This window comes from Spea bombifrons, chromosome 4, assembly GCF_027358695.1.
Source record: "Spea bombifrons isolate aSpeBom1 chromosome 4, aSpeBom1.2.pri, whole genome shotgun sequence".
Taxonomy (NCBI): Eukaryota; Metazoa; Chordata; class Amphibia; order Anura; family Pelobatidae; genus Spea; species Spea bombifrons.
In genome coordinates, this window is record NC_071090.1 from 83,675,381 (window position 1) to 83,688,245 (window position 12,865).

The 12,865-nt window shown below is 39.4% G+C and overlaps 1 protein-coding gene across 1 annotated transcript in view; it reads left to right on the forward strand.

Annotated features, from left to right (window-relative positions):
• The first annotated feature begins 2,460 nt into the window (after positions 1-2,460).
• PDE8A (phosphodiesterase 8A) overlaps positions 2,461-12,865 on the forward strand; it is a 103,152-nt gene continuing 92,747 nt past the window's right edge. Inside the window, exon 1 of the mRNA XM_053461794.1 lies at positions 2,461-2,779. Within this exon, the coding sequence (XP_053317769.1) occupies positions 2,717-2,779 (63 nt within the window). The 5' untranslated portion in view covers positions 2,461-2,716. The remainder of the gene's footprint in view (positions 2,780-12,865) is intronic.

The window sequence follows — 12,865 nt, forward strand, 5'->3', positions numbered from 1 at the left end:
CTGACATTGGTGGTCAGTCCCAGGTATGCACACACATTTGGATTGATACGAATGAGAGTGTGAGTTAAAGGGCCCATACATTTCGGACCTGAATTTTGAGCATTTTGCCTTATTTTCGGACATTCATTGGGGGTCTGGCCTTGTTTTCGTTGATTCATACTAATCGCCAAATTTGCCCTGATTGGGTCTCCAGACAAGCATACTTCCTCACTGTGATGTCATTTCCGGGCATGCAGTGTCAGCGAGGGAGGGTGATCGGCCGGAATGCCTGGGCCCTGGAGCATTGGCTGCAGGGCTCCTCAGAACGCTCTGTGTGCTCCGCCGTTAATTCGACCCTGCCCACAGAGTGTTTGGAAAACCTCTGCTGGAAGCCTCCGTCTTACTGGGGTCATAATGGGGATGACTAAGTGGCCCTGGAATTTAAACAGTGGCCACCCAATTATGTAAAAGTGGCTGCCGATTGCCTTCCCTTCACCTTTACAAAAGCCAACTGGCCTTTAACAAAAGATGAGAAATGACAATGCTATCATGTGTTAATCTTGTGAAAAGGAAATTAAGATAGCATTCCTCAACTGAACCTACCTTAAAGTGGGTTTCTAATGGATATTTCTTATTTTCATGGTAAAGCTGTTAGCATTTGGCCTGGCAGGCAACTCCATCTCAGTGGCCAAGACAATAAACTCAACGAGCACTATGCCTTTCTACCCCAAACACATTAAATATGTGAATCTATAATATTATGTTGTTGTTGAACAAGTTTTTCCTAATTAGTCATGAATGCTGCTTCTTGTAGGATGAAGACATTCTAATGGAAATCTTCCCCAATCTACCTCTCCTGGGTATTGAGAGTTTAAAAACATTTTGCTTTTGGTTACATCAACATAAGACAATTTGAAGCTGGATATATTTGTTGTACCAGCTAGAATGAGCTAAGTGGCTCTACAAGAGTCTGATTAGTTTTTATGTGCAAATTATCACCTATTCTGGGTCAAGAAAAAAAATAAGAAATAAAAGGTTTGGTTAGCTGTGCTATTGCAGCGTGTTTCTTATCACAGCACAGCATGATCTTCTGCGGGGCAGAAATGTACAATAAATACGTATATATATATGTATTGTAAAATATATATATAAAATGTGTGGACGACAGTTTTTATGGATTAGATATATCCATTGCCACCAGGGGGCGATCATCACTGCTGGCAGAACTGTGCCAAATGAGCCAAGAGGGACAGCAGTGACATTAAGCAAAACAAAGGGAACCCATGTTGCTAAATAGCTTGTCGTACTGCAGATAAAGTGACGTTTACTTTCTATGACACTGTACTTTTTAACTCTATCTTTAGAAAGACTAGATAGTGTTTTAAATGAACAGTGCCTGTTTTTCTGCCTTTGGTCGTTTGTGAATATGTGGGACCTTTACATAGTTGTCATAGTATATACTAGACATGGAAATGGGACAAAAACTATTTGGACACATTTTTTGGTTCGTTTTGGCCCATTCGGTTTCAGGCAATGATTTTCATTCCTGGCCATTCGGTTCAGCACAAAAAGTGTTTTGCTACCTTCTCTGCTGACCACTTCCACAGCCTCTTCTATCTTCGTCCACATGTCAGCGGACATAACCTGGCAACTTCCTCCAAAATTGCAGCGCTGCGGTGACGTCCTCCCTGATCCTCCAATTGAGGGAGAGGATGTCACTGCAAGTTCCGACATATTTTGGCTCCTTCATCTCCCCAACATAGCCTGCTCTTCTAGCGGCCGAAAGTATAGCCTGTCTATGGAAGGGTGCGCACCCGATGTCATCCTGGTGGCACCCCACTGATGAGTGGCACCCGTGAACCACCCCAGCTAGGTACGTTACTGATATATTTTATATATGTTATGTATAGCACTGTTAAATAGGGAGGTGTGATCCTGAGAATCTGCACCTTCACTCTGGAAGTTGTCAGGTTAGTATATAACATAAGCCACTAAATGTAGTGGTTGTCATTGTCAAGTACCAGTACCATTATGAAGTGCAGGTTAATCTAGACAGTAAAAGATATTAGCATATAAGCCTTTGTGTATTTTTATTTTGAATCTAAGACTCCAGGTTCACAGTCCAACACCTGAGACACTCCTCTGAAAGAGTCATAAATGTGACAGCCTTCAAAACACATGCCATGATCATAGACTGTTCTTGTGAATGTGCAGACTGGGCTGCAGTGAAGCAGATAACAGCTGCAGTGCAATCTCTCTGCTTTCCTCCAAGTTGAATGGAAGTTGACTTTATTGCCTTCAGTGACGGTGAGATCTGGTTGCTTGGTGACCTTGCTTCTGGTTTTTATGATCTAGCCAAGCTATGAGAGAAGAGGGAGTGGTTAACATGGGCTTAACACTGGCCTGTCAAGTTTCTACATCAGGACATTGCTTTCCCTGTCCCTCCTGGGAAGCACTCATTTTAGAGAGGCTGCTGATGGGGGTACTTGCACCTCCACATTCTCCTTTCAAATTCTTGCCTACAGGATGTGTGTGTTCTGCCCTGCACAGGGGTTGCTAGCAAACACAGTGGAGAACTAGGGAGCTGTCATTCGGGATCTATCCAGGGATAAAAAGAGCAAGCAGGTCACTGGAATGATTCAACATTAGAAGATACTGGGACGATCTGGGTTTGTAATACTTCTGATTAAATGCCACAGGAATATTCAGATCAGCATTAAAATAAGCCCCTGAAGAGATGGAGTGGAAGAAGGTGAAAAGTTTGGGAAATCCGAGCCGTCGTAACGGTCCTTTGCATAAGGTGAGCAGTAAATGTGTGCGGCAGATGTAATTTCAACAAAGGTGACGTCTACAATCCATATATGGAATGCCGACTGGTTCAGTAGAAAGAGTATTAAAACCTGATTAGCGCGTTCAGATGATTAGGGTTAATGTGTCCATCTCTAGTATACAGCGCACCTGTTGTAATATGGAATACCGAATACAAGCAGCTTTCTGGTAAGTAGAACGAATGCATAAGCTAATAATTGTCACCCACAATCAGTAAAGGGTTTCGGATCAATTACGTGGATTTTTTGCAGTTCAGATCTTCAGAATATTGCATCTGGTGCTAGGAGATGTTTAGGAACCAGAGATCTGTAATTTTGTAAGGCGTGCAGGCATATTTAGAGGATCTAGGGATAGGGTAAGTATGGGTTGTTAATGTGGAATCCCAACCTCTGCTGCAGAAGGCAGGATTCTCTAAAGAGTCTAGAATGGAATGTTACACTGTAATTATCTTACCCTAACATACCTCTCAGTGCAAACAGCAAATGTTTAACATCACAAATCCATCCTCCATACCTTATAAGAGAGCAAATGGTACAAATATATTTTTAATTGTTACAAAAAAATTAAATAAATAAAAATATCATGTTTTTTTGTTTTTATTCTTTCACTGCCATAACTACCATCTCATACATTTTTGGTTATCATAGTAAATAATCTAGTCTGATTTGCATGCACCCTTTGGATCTGAGATCAATGAAATGCAGCTGACAGGCAACCAACTGAATGCAGTATGTAAATGTTTTTTCAGCCTGCCTTATATTCCATGTTACATCATTGGAAGCTGCATTACATGGTGTGAGAATTTAAGGGGTTTCGATCACACTCAAAGTCTTTAGCTTAACTCAGTTCACTTATTAAAACTACCAAACAAAAAAGCACGTGTTTTTGGTAAGGTGTCTTGTAGACTGGGGATTTAAAGCAGCACTGGCACTTTAAGGGCTGCGGCCGATAAATGAAGTATGTACTGCTGCCTGATGGATACATCAGGTATGATGATACATGTGCCCCCCCCTCCGGTCAGGTACATCCAGCCTGTGGCCACTCATTGAAGTACCAAAGCTGCTGTGCCAGTAAAGGTAGGTGACTAGTACCATCTGTCACCAGCCCACTGGGTTTTTGCCAAGTTTGCCAGATGGTCAACTCTTTGGAGTGGTTTGTTTTGAAAATAAGAGACTATATATATGATACAGTGTGGAAACTGAGCTCCTTTCCAAAAGATGGTATAAATGGGTTCATGTCTTGATGTTAACTACCTTCACCCCCATCCTTACAAAGGCAGGTAAAATCAAAAGGATGTGACTAAGCATGGTCAGTGACCTTACTGTAACTTTAATGGGGCATTCTTGAGCCACCCAACAGCATTGCCCTAGTGCCTACAGAAGGCAATGTGGTGCCAGTTCCTGGCAGGACCTCTGTTTCCCCATTAAATAATGGGGAAACACCGTATCATGCAGAATAAGAGGGTGGACACATTTTTTTAACCCATAAATATAATTCCATATAATGATTATGTACTAACCTGCGATCTGTGAAAAGTGATAGGTCAACTTTAAGCGAAGTGGATTTTTCTTTACCATTTATTATTCCTGACTGGTTCTTGTTTAACTTGCAGTAATACATTTAAAAAAAATGCTTTGTGACAAACGGGCTATTACTTTAAATACATTGTAGCATTACCAAATGTGCTAAAATAATGCATATTTAATAATGACACTTATGTATATAAGGACTTTAGCCTGGAGGTACTTTTTTGCAGTTGTGTTGAGTTGGTCCATGGGGGAATTAATATGCCATCTCAAGGATTTAGAGATGATTCCAAAGGCAATGTTGGGATGCATGACTGACGTAAGAACCATACGGTAGCGCCTAGAATGTTAGTGAAAGAACCATTAAGTAGGTTAGATTTGCACTGCCTGCGAAAGAGATAAAATAACACAGGTGATGCAGGCCAGTGAAGAAGGTCTGGCAATGTATTGAGTATAAGGATGCCATTCTCCATACCATATAACTAAAGCTTCCACTAGAAGAAAGTGGCACATGTGTTACTGGATTCAATATAGGCTTCTGGAGATCCTTAATTTGCGGAAGCTAACAAGCATCAAGACATGCGTAAGCCCACCTCCTTTGGTATATCTCCTGGTTAATGTAAGCTAGCAAAGATTACCTGCAGCACATGTGACTTTAATGGTAATATCAATGTGTACATGAGATAGGGGCACTATATGATGAAAAGACTGCTTATGCAGGCATCTCCTAATGTAGAATACGTTTGTAGTTCATTATGTGAGGTGTATGTTTGCCAACACTTTTTTGTCCCTCTGTATTTTGAATGCAATGTTATTTTGTTTCTGCTTTATGTAAGATTTGTAGCTTTTGTGTTTTTTTTAATCAAGTATTAGCTGTATCAGTGAACAACTCGGCATTGCAATCTATTAGTTTTAATTATCAGTTCCCTCCTAAGGATATCACCAATGATATGGCCTGGATCAGGTTAAGAGTCACTTCTGCTGTTTCTTCACCAGGGCTGCCCAGATGTTGAGTTACATTCATATAACCCAATCAATTCTAGGCTTCAGTTGTAAATATTAGCCACATAGGAACAAAAAAAGAATGGGAGAAAAGAAAAACCCACAGGCAACTAGCTTATGATATCTATCCCATATCTCTGCAATAGCATATTATGCGACCATAAGGGAGGAAGTTGTTGGTGGTTGCACGGACCCCCAGGCTATGGTGGCTGTTCAGAGACCCAAAGGAAACATGCAGTAGGCCCTAAGATAAGCTTAGGCCCCTTTTGCCTCCATTAAAGATGGCCCAGACTGCAGAACCTGGTCTATTAATAGGATGGATATATAAGTTTTGAGCATAACATTGAAGGTCAAGTTTAACCGTGTAATATAAACTCAGGGAATAATTTACAGCAATTATAGTGAATTTTTTTCTTACTCTATACTAAAATATTTTAGAAATTATTAATGCAAGAGTTTTATGGGTGACTGTTTCAAACTACATAAAAAAGTCAGAAACGTAAAAAAGGGAAAATTTATCAAAATTGCAAAATATTTTATATATAGAAAAAAATGCATGATTTAAAAATTATACAGATAAGTCATTGTTTTGTACTGAAGTAAACTGGTTTATCTCACACTGTACACTTTCATGTTCCGCTTCTCAATTGCAAGCAAATGCCTTCTTCAGGGGAAAACTGCACATAAAAAGCTTTGTATGAGTAGTCAGGGGACTGCTACATGACTTATGCAAGATTGATCAAATATTTCAAGTGCTCACGAAATACTGTGGGATACAAATGCCGTCCCTATCTTCAAAGGTAAAGAATCGTTATATATAAATCCCATGCTTATTAAGGTTGAAAAATGTGCCAAAATGGGAGTTTCATTTATTTTGCTTAAGCAACATCTACCAGTATTTCATTTGATCCCATTAAAGCAATATTTTTGGCTTGCTAAAAATAAACTCTATATTTTACCAAATAAAATCACTAGCATAAGACCAGATGCATTAAACAAATTAAAGTTTTAGTTTATTTCAGGAAAGGAAGAGAAAAAAAAGGATTCCTTGATAATGATGACATTATGGCCCACTTATGTAGTCAGAATACTGATGGGACTTGTTGGTAGCGGTTAAATCAGTAACAAGGTAACCCTGGAAAGTTGCCCATGCTGTGGCCAATATGCTGTATTCTGCAGCAGAACAAGTGATAAGTAGCGCCGCCAAGTTGGACAGGAAAATCAATAAAGCCAGCTTCTGCTAACTGCCCCCCCTCAGTGTAATAAAGTATATGCAAAAGATAGAAATTTTACTGGGAATGAACAAAATAGTGCTGCTGCAGGATACACAAGGAAAATTCCCAGGCAAGGTTTTTTTTCTGCGTGACCCACAGCAGCACAAAGTAAGATATACATAAGCGGAATGGGTGGGAAATAATCGAACAGACGGCAAAACTCATCTGCCAAACAGAAGTTAAAGAAATATCAAGATAATGGTTGACAAAGGTGTAAAATTAAGGCCAAACTGGTGCTCTACAGATCTGGAGGCACATCTGCTAGTTCAGCCCATGAGGTAGATACTGACTGAGTAGCCCTGCAAGAGGCAGAGGCGAACATTCTGCAGTATAGTATAGGCTTCCCCAACTGTTGGAAGTAACCAACTCATAGATCCAAGGTACCTAATACGGAACAGCAAATGAACAGATTGGTGGATTTGTGAAACTGAGCAGTTCTTTGCTGATGAATCAGAGTTGCTCTGTCGATGTCTAAGCAATGCTGTTCTGTCTCTACACTTTCATAGTAGCTGGACACAGACCCTTGAAATATCCTGAATGGAGTAAGTGTGGCAGTTGAGGGACTGATGGAGGAAACAGAAGAGTTCCTGAGGGCAGACTATTCTGAAAAGATTTTCAAAATGGCAGTATCCTTCTACCTTGTAGACATTCTGTTGGAATGTAGAAAGTGGCCAATATGGCATTTTCAACAGGAGAAAGTCCCTGGTATAGCAAGAGAGTCTTTTCAATCTCCATGCCAGCAAGCGGAGAAGTGCTGTAGATGGATGCAGGATTGGATCCTGAGAAAGTAGACCTGGGTGATCTGGAAGAGGAGGGCAATGGACATATGTATCAGATCTGCATTCCACACTCTTCTTGGCCAATTGCCTCTTTTGCCTCCAATTCTGAAACAGCATACCAATTGGAGGCTTTATAGGGGGAGCGACAGCCGCTAGAAATTTTAGCAGTCCACAGCAGATTTGCGGTCCACCCAGGAGTTCTAGGAGAATCCTGGTATCCTTTGGTCAGTTATAAGTTGCAGCGCCTCAATTCCATGCCACCAGCAGGTGGAGCTGGACTTAACGCTAACGGGGATAGTGTAATGGGAAACACGGGACTGTAACCCCTTCCAGGGTCGGTGTCCATAGTCTGTGGGGAGGAAGCTGACTCTCAGGGCCCTCCTGGAGCCCCAGTGACCGAGGGTTCTGTCACAGTCTTCCCCAACAGGAGGTCTGGGAGATCTTTTTATTACACGTGTAAGGCTTGTCTTTATACAATCTGGAAGATCTATATGCCTCTATCCCTTGAAGGACAAAAGGATCTTGATTTAAGCCTGGTAGTAGACACATCTGACGAGAATGTCATGGTTAGAGGTAGAAGAGCCAGGAACCAGTTTATGTACAAAATTCCTGCGAAGCAGATTGTATAGCCGTGGCTGGAGAAGTAGGAATCTGGTTCCTGAATAGCTCAAAAGTATTCTGGAGCTCAGACAAGAACCATTTAAAAAATTCACTGCTAGTATCTTCTCTGGTTCTGGAACAGGCAGAACAGATCTTTGTCTTGGAATCAGGGTCTTGCACGGGTAACATCCCAAGTGCTTAGACATTTGAGGAGTCTTTCCTAGGTCTGTCTAATAAACTATATGCTCTGCCACAATCGCTCTGAGCAATTCTTGTGGGTCCCATTAGATGGCTCATTTGTACTTTTTTTGAAGCTGATAGTGATATCCACTTGCAGGAACGGCAATGTGCTGGGGAGTGTTAACCCCTTTTGTGCTGAGGTTGTTAAGCACACCAGAAAAGCTCAGAGAGCCCTTTACAGAAGGGTTTTTACCATATATTGGAGGCACAATAAGGAAATGAAAAATCCGACAAATCCATAAACTTAATGAGAATGCATCCAAAAAGCCGAGTGAGCTCTGTGATAAGCAATAAAAAAAACCCAAAAACCATCTGGTACCAAAGATAAAACATTCCCATATGGGACACTAATCAGAATACCTGTGATTATACAAAATAAATAAAAAGTTATACTGCATTTTGTTAATGGCAACTGCAGCTTCTAGTAAATTAAGAGAAAGGACGCAAGCTGCCACTAAATCCACTTTGGGCTAAATTATATACTTTTCCACATAACGTTAACGGCCAATCAAACAAGAACCATATAAAACTTAAACCATGTACATGAACAAGCACTGCCTATAAATGTCAGGTCATTTTATACAGCCAGGATTGATTTAGATACACTTTCCTACATACGATGGAAGCAATGTAATCGGAGGAGTTTGAGAACGAGCATAGGGAACAAAGAATTTTAAAAATAATTACTGTTAGATCAAACAGTCCTACACCGTGTCCTACACATGCATCTATGAAGCAAAATGATCACGCTCCCATGTTATACAGGGTTTAGGATCTGCATGATAATGCCCTCCATTTGTCGCTCCCCTACGTCGCATTCCCTATTCAGGCAGCCTTTGTAAGTGTAGTAAGGAGAAGGGGTAAACAATAGGACACAAAATTATGCTTGGTCTTATGCCACAGAACTGTTCATCCATAAGGTAAAGAGTTTGCAGGAAAAAAGTAGGTGTATTCAAAATTAAAAATAAAGAAAATTAAAGGGTACAAGCAATAGGCAGGTTTCTATAAAAAATGGGGCTGGGCTTTATGCTATTATAATATACATAATTTATACCTTTTTCAATACGCGTATTATACTTAAGTAACAAAAACTGGTAAAAAAAAAAACAAAACAAAAAACATGCTTTTAAATTATGGCTGCAACGCTGCCTGCGTCTGAGCCCCAGTAAATGCCATACGTAGATATGTGTGTGATACATGGAATGAGTTAATATGTTAGTGTGTATGTGTATAGGTGTCAGTACATACAAAGGAGAAGCCCTGTATATAACACTCAGGGATTAATGATACTTGGGGCAGCTGTGTTAATTGGACTTTTAGTTAACCCATTAGTCACTGGGAATCTCTGCCCTTTCCGATCTCCTACAAATGTAATAGCCTTCTCTCTCCCCGTCACAATATGTAAGATTCAGGTTTATGAAAAGACATAACGATTCTGAGCTGGCAATCTATATTGGTTACGTTTGAAATGAGTATTCTGGGTTAGTTGTAGAAATCTCCCATGTCTTCTCTCCCTTGCTCTTCTGACGTAAGGCTGAACGGCTACAAAAATCAGATACTAATATGTGAACTTAAGTAAACCTAGACTATTATCTGTTGTATTATAACTACAGTGATATAACTCCAGGTGAATATTTCTGTTGTTTCACATTCAATGACGTTCAACCTAATACCAGACCAGACACGTTTCTCACTGTGACGTTATGGCCACAAGTTATGTAAACCTAAACAAATAGCTCCGCCGCCCTTTGGTACAGGTATTAGTCCGGAATTTAATGCTCCGTTTCCTTGAAATAAATGTATGGAGTTTTGTGTCTATTCGCATTAAGTCAGACTTGGGATTCATTAGGAAATGTACCATCAATTTCCCAATATTCAAGTGTTTTGGCTGGATCTAAACTTTGCTTATAACTTTTGATTTGATTTTTGCATTTTATTTATGAGCTGGACATATATTAACTATTTCTAGTAGTTATTCACAGTAGTTCTTTTGAGATTTAACAACGTGGATATTTTTAGATGATACAATATTATATACAGTGCCTAATAACTTAAGACATTTTTTGTGTGTTTTAATTGAGATTTTGCATTTTAATTAATTTTAAAGATTCATGTGTTCTTTGTAGGACAGACATCGGCTTCAACAGTAGTGTACTTTGCAAAAATGTTTATTAACAATCACATGGCTAACTGTGTCTCATATTCTGGAACTAAATTAATTGTTTATTATATGGCATCAATCATGTTCCATGACTCCATATAATATGAAGAGCACATTCAGTAGATGAATATGTATTTGTTTGTTGTGATATAACTTAATAGCCTAAAACTGTTTCGTAGACCTAGACATATATATATATATATATATATATATATATATACATACATATACATATATTTACTGTGATTATTAAATTATAAATGCATTAGCTCTACTTTCTTTTTATTTTATTTCTTTATCATTTCCAATGAGTATGTTGACGCCTGAATTTGCAAATATTTAGCACTCTTTTATATACACCTTGAACTTTTTGTTATATTTAAGCCAACATGTGTGTTAAATATTTTGGTATGTCTTTCTTTTTCTGGTATGCATTTTCTAATTTCAGTTCACTAAACCGTAAAATGTGCAGAGGGTGCTGGAAATTAGAAAAAAGACATATGGCAAATATAAAATGCCATTTTTGTTCTTCCCCCACGCAGCATTTATTAATTCATTAAGTGATTAAGTGCCCTTTTCCAAATCAAACTGTGAATATGTATAGAGTGACAGCAATCCAAATAAATCAGTAATTCTTTGAACATGTAAGAGCTTGTATCCCGTCCGGACAGGCACTACTGTGAGCTCTTTCGTAGTTGCAGTCAAAAGTCTTAATGTTGCTGGCTCAGAACAAGTGAAGGTCGGCAGGTTTATCATTACAAGGTGTGCATGACGTCAATGCCTCACCATGCCTGCAACCTTTTAAGGATTTGGTCAATAGGAAAAGACAATGCTGAAATAATGTCACTATACTGTCACAAACTTCGTCATGCCTGCACTGCACAACAAACCTTAACCATGGCACCTGATACAAAAAAATAATAATCCGGAGCATAGCCGTTTAACGAATTTCATGTACTGGGTGTAGAGGAGAAGAGCTCATGGAACAGTTACTATTACATAGCAATATTCCAGAAATGGTTGGGTTACAGAAAGGTGAATAATAAATATATTGCTTTGTTTGCACCTTTCTTACTGACCTCTCTGGTGCTATACGGCTTCAAATCATTAATAAATTGGAAGTTCACGAGGGCTGTTCCCTCTTTTCCTTCTGTACCGGTATATCTTAATGTGTAAAGGCTAAAACTATGCTTAAAGGGACAGTCCTAGGCGGCTTCCTCAACAAAGAATGCATATAAAGTACTTTGGAAGCAGTTCTTCAATATGTATGGAAAAAAAAATAAACTAACCTTTAGGAGAAGCTGCAGCTGCAGTGCTGCAGGGCAGCATTGTCTCTATGGCCCTGTTTCCATACCACTTAGAAGTGGCAGCAAAATGCTCTCATTAGACCCCTTGGATCCATTGCCAAGCCAGCACAGGAGCTGATTGGTGCGTATACCATGTAGGCGCCGGCACCAAAACATGTGGTTGGCCAAATAGCTGGGTGAGGGGGGGGCGATGGTTATGGAGCGATTTTGAAGTTTTTGGGATTCTGCATTTGCAGTAAAGTGCGTGTGATACCTGGAGTGTCCTTTTAAACAGAAATGGTTTAAATGACGTTAAAGCAAAGTACTTCGCATTCCTGTGGCACTAAAACAAGATAAAAAGAAATATGATAAAATGGCAAGCAATACAGTCTTAACTCCCATGAAGGCACTAAATACGAAGTACCGTTCAACACATCTTTGTTGAGGAAAAGGTTAACCTGTAAGCTTTTTCATTTTGTTTGGCAACAGTATTCTTATTCAACACAAACAGAGCCACGAGTGCTTGTTAAGTCAATATAACGTCATTGGGATATAACTTGATTTGCATAGGTAGGCTGAGAATGAAATGAATGAGTGTACACGTGTTAAAACAAAAAATGCATTGTCTTGTATTATTCTCTTCTTGTTGTTAAGAATTGATTTAAGATGCTCTATTCTGCAAGTCTCTAACTAGGTTCCCAGGTTAAGTTTCCCATATTTTTCTTTTAAAAAAGTGTTCATATTATTTTCTTCTTCGGTGTATTTCCAAGGTTGTAAAATGGCATTTATTTTGGATGGCTTTCTGCGAGAGAGCCAGCGTGTTCTGTAAATATTACCGATAAGGGTTTGATAGGCAATTATGTAATATACAAAAGATTGTAGCGAAATGCAGAATACAGTGGCAGTATATTCATTCTGAGCACATACGGAGAAAACAAAACAAGAATAGAGTGGGTTTGAGGGATATGCCTGAGAAGTTAAAAATGCGTTGTGAGTCCACAAAGGTGTTATCCCATAAAAGCAATAAATGTGTTTTAATAAATGATTATGCCTTTTCTGCGGTGTTAGATTGGGGGGGGGGGGTAACTGTAAGATCACAATCACAGATCCCTGCATGGGAGCAAGGCTTTTTGTCCAGTATGCCAGCTAGCTGATCTCAGCATGTTGACACACTTAATTTTTCTCCCTT